We start from the raw sequence: 2,911 nt of genomic DNA, 5'->3' as shown, positions 1-2,911 counted from the left end.
GGGTTTCTCTGTATAGATGTTGTGGTTTATCCTGTCTCTCCTCCTGTCTCCAGTCTCGTTCTCAGGGGACACAGACATCATGCTGATGATGGACAGCTCAGCCAGTGTGGGACAGAGGAACTTTGATTCCAGCAAGACCTTCGTCAAGCGTCTGGCCGAGCGTTTCCTGTCTGCTGAGAGGTCCGGCCGAACTGCTGTGCGTGTCGCCGTGGGCCAGTACAGCCGTGAACGGCGCATGGAGGCGGCGCTGACCTCTAACCTCACCCTGCTGACCAGTAAGATCGATGCCGCCGCCTTCCAGAATGACGGTACTGACGTTACCAAGGCGATGGCCTTTGCCATGGAGCAATTCCAGACGTCAGGGGGCGGGAACAGGAAGAGGAAGCTGGTGCTGTTCTCTGATGGGAGGTCGCAGGGCGTTACCGAGGCGATGTTGGAGAAGCGCGTGCGGCTGGTGTCTGAGGCGGGAGTGGAGCTGTACGTTATCACCGTGGGCAACCAGGTGAGCGAGGCCAACCTGCGCTCGCTGGTCAGCAGAGGGAGGAGATACGACGTCACCTACGCCCAGCGCCACCTGTTCCGCGTCCCAGACTACCCGTCTCTGCTGCGTGGCGTGTTCTACCAGACCGTGTCCCGCAGGGTCTCCCAGGTCTGAGTGCAGGGGCCAGGGCTGGGACCACATGCTTTAGAGTTCAGTCTCCCTCATTATGAATGGCCATTCATACTTCGTCGCTCATTTACAATCACTGTGTTTTAGTTGTGTTTTTATGTCCGATAATGACAGAAGACGATTGTGTGTCAGATTGTGTTAAGAGATTGTGTTACACTGCGTTCATGTGCTCTCTGAATTACCAGGACCTTTCAACTGGAAAACTCCTGAAAACCTCCCGTAACAGAAACTAGTTTCATACGTCCAAAACAGTTGTAACATCTTCCTGTCAGACTGTTCCCAGTTCCATTATTCCCTGTCAGACTGTTCCCAGTTCCATTATTCCCAGTCAGACTGTTCCCAGTTCCATTATTCCCTGTCAGACTGTTCCCAGTTCCATAATTCCCTGTCAGACTGTTCCCAGTTCCATTATTCCCAGTCAGACTGTTCCCAGTTCCATTATTCCCTGTCAGACTGTTCCCAGTTCCATTATTCCCTGTCAGACTGTTCCCAGTTCCATAATTCCAAGCAACACATGAACGCAGCATTAAACAGAAAGGTTACTGTAAAATAATGGGTTTTTTTGTGTGTTTTTTAAAACAAACTTATTTTATGTTGTTTGTAGATCAGACAGAACAGGATATGACATCACTACATATTTTTTAAACATCAAAGTTAAACATCCTCCCTCTAGACAACCTGGTCCTAATCCAGATACTGAACAGCTGGACACAGACTGTTGGCGTGGTCTCTAATGTCCACTATATCATGTATAAACAGTTTGTCTGGGTTCGCTTGTTCAGATGAGGACAGCCAGGAAAACATCTGTCACCATGTCTGCACCTCTAAACCTGATGTGGTGAAGAAACCATTAATGACTGTCACACACACATACACTCCTCTCTGTATCAGCCTCATTAACCCTTGAAGGCTGCGAACCGTCAACTTTCTTTTTGCTGGATTATTCAGCCTTTCAACATTCCAGGTAACAGATTTGTGTGTCGTCAGCAGGGAAGGATGAGTCCCTCTATGTAATAAATAATGAATCCATGGTGCTATCGTTCAAAGCCAGTGTCTCAGTGTCAGTGGACAGACTTCTATGTGTAAAACCGATGATGTTTTGATCTGAAAGCAAACCTGCCGTCAGACAGGCTGCTAGACCTGAGCAAGCTGCTTCATTAAATGCCGCTTCACCCAATAAATGTTTCTGTAGTGTCTGTTTTCTGTATGTCCTACACACACACACACACACACACACACACACGTGCGCACGCACACGCAACACACACATCTCTCTTCTGTCCTTCAGATAGACACACCTCTCTTCAGACAGACACACCTCTCTTCAGACAGACACACCTCTCTTCAGACAGACACACCTCTCTTCAGACAGACACACCTCTCTTCAGACAGACACACCTCTCTTCAGACAGACACAGCTCTCTTCAGCCTAATATAGAGGTGTTTGGTCTGGGTTAAAGAGTGCACATCCTGAGTCCATGCCCCGACGAATTGAGGCTGTTCTGAGGGCAACTCAATATTAGGAAGGTGTCCTTAATGTTTTATACACTATGTATAGCTACTGCTGTACACACCTTTTCTATTCATATACAGTGGGGAAAAAAAGTATTTAGTCAGCCACCAATTGTGCAAGTAGGATTATTAATGAATTTATTTGCAAATTATGGTGGAAAATAAGTATTTGGTCACCTACAAACAAGCAAGATTTCTGGCTCTCACAGACCTGTAACTTCTTCTTTAAGAGGCTCCTCTGTCCTCCACTCGTTACCTGTGTTAATGGCACCTGTTTGAACTTGTTATCAGTATAAAATACACCTGTCCACAACCGCAAACAGTCACACTCCAAACTCCACTATGGCCAAGACCAAAGAGCTGTCAAAGGACACCAGAAACAAAATTGTAGACCTGCACCAGGCTGGGAAGACTGAATATGCAATAGGTAAGCAGCTTGGTTTGAAGAAATCAACTGTGGGAGCAATTATTAGGAAATGGAAGACATACAAGACCACTGATAATCTCCCTCGATCTGGGGCTCCACGCAAGATCTCACCCTGTGGGGTCAAAATGATCACAAGAACGGTGAGCAAAAATCCCAGAACCACACGGGGGGACCTAGTGAATGACCTGCAGAGAGCTGGGACCAACGTAACAAAGCCTACCATCAGTAACATACTACGCCGCCAGGGACTCAAATCCTGCAGTGCCAGACGTGTCCCCCTGCTTAAGTCAGTACATGTCCAG

General features: G+C 47.5%; 1 protein-coding gene across 1 annotated transcript in view; it reads left to right on the top strand.

Moving 5' to 3' along the window:
* Nucleotides 1-1,845, top strand: part of col6a1 (collagen, type VI, alpha 1) — a gene marked incomplete at its 5' end in the record, with an annotated part of 36,377 nt that extends 34,532 nt beyond the window's left edge. The window contains one exon of the mRNA XM_084190107.1: nucleotides 54-1,845. Coding sequence (XP_084046233.1) covers nucleotides 54-655 — 602 coding nt within the window. The remainder of the gene's footprint in view (nucleotides 1-53) is intronic.
* Nucleotides 1,846-2,911: the final 1,066 nt, after the last annotated feature.

Source organism: Coregonus lavaretus, assembly GCF_964263955.1.
Source record: "Coregonus lavaretus genome assembly, contig: HAP1_SCAFFOLD_3338, whole genome shotgun sequence".
NCBI classification, from domain to species: domain Eukaryota; kingdom Metazoa; phylum Chordata; class Actinopteri; order Salmoniformes; family Salmonidae; genus Coregonus; species Coregonus lavaretus.
The sequence above is the reverse complement of the archived record's forward strand: the minus strand, read 5'-3'. Positions and strand labels throughout refer to the sequence as shown.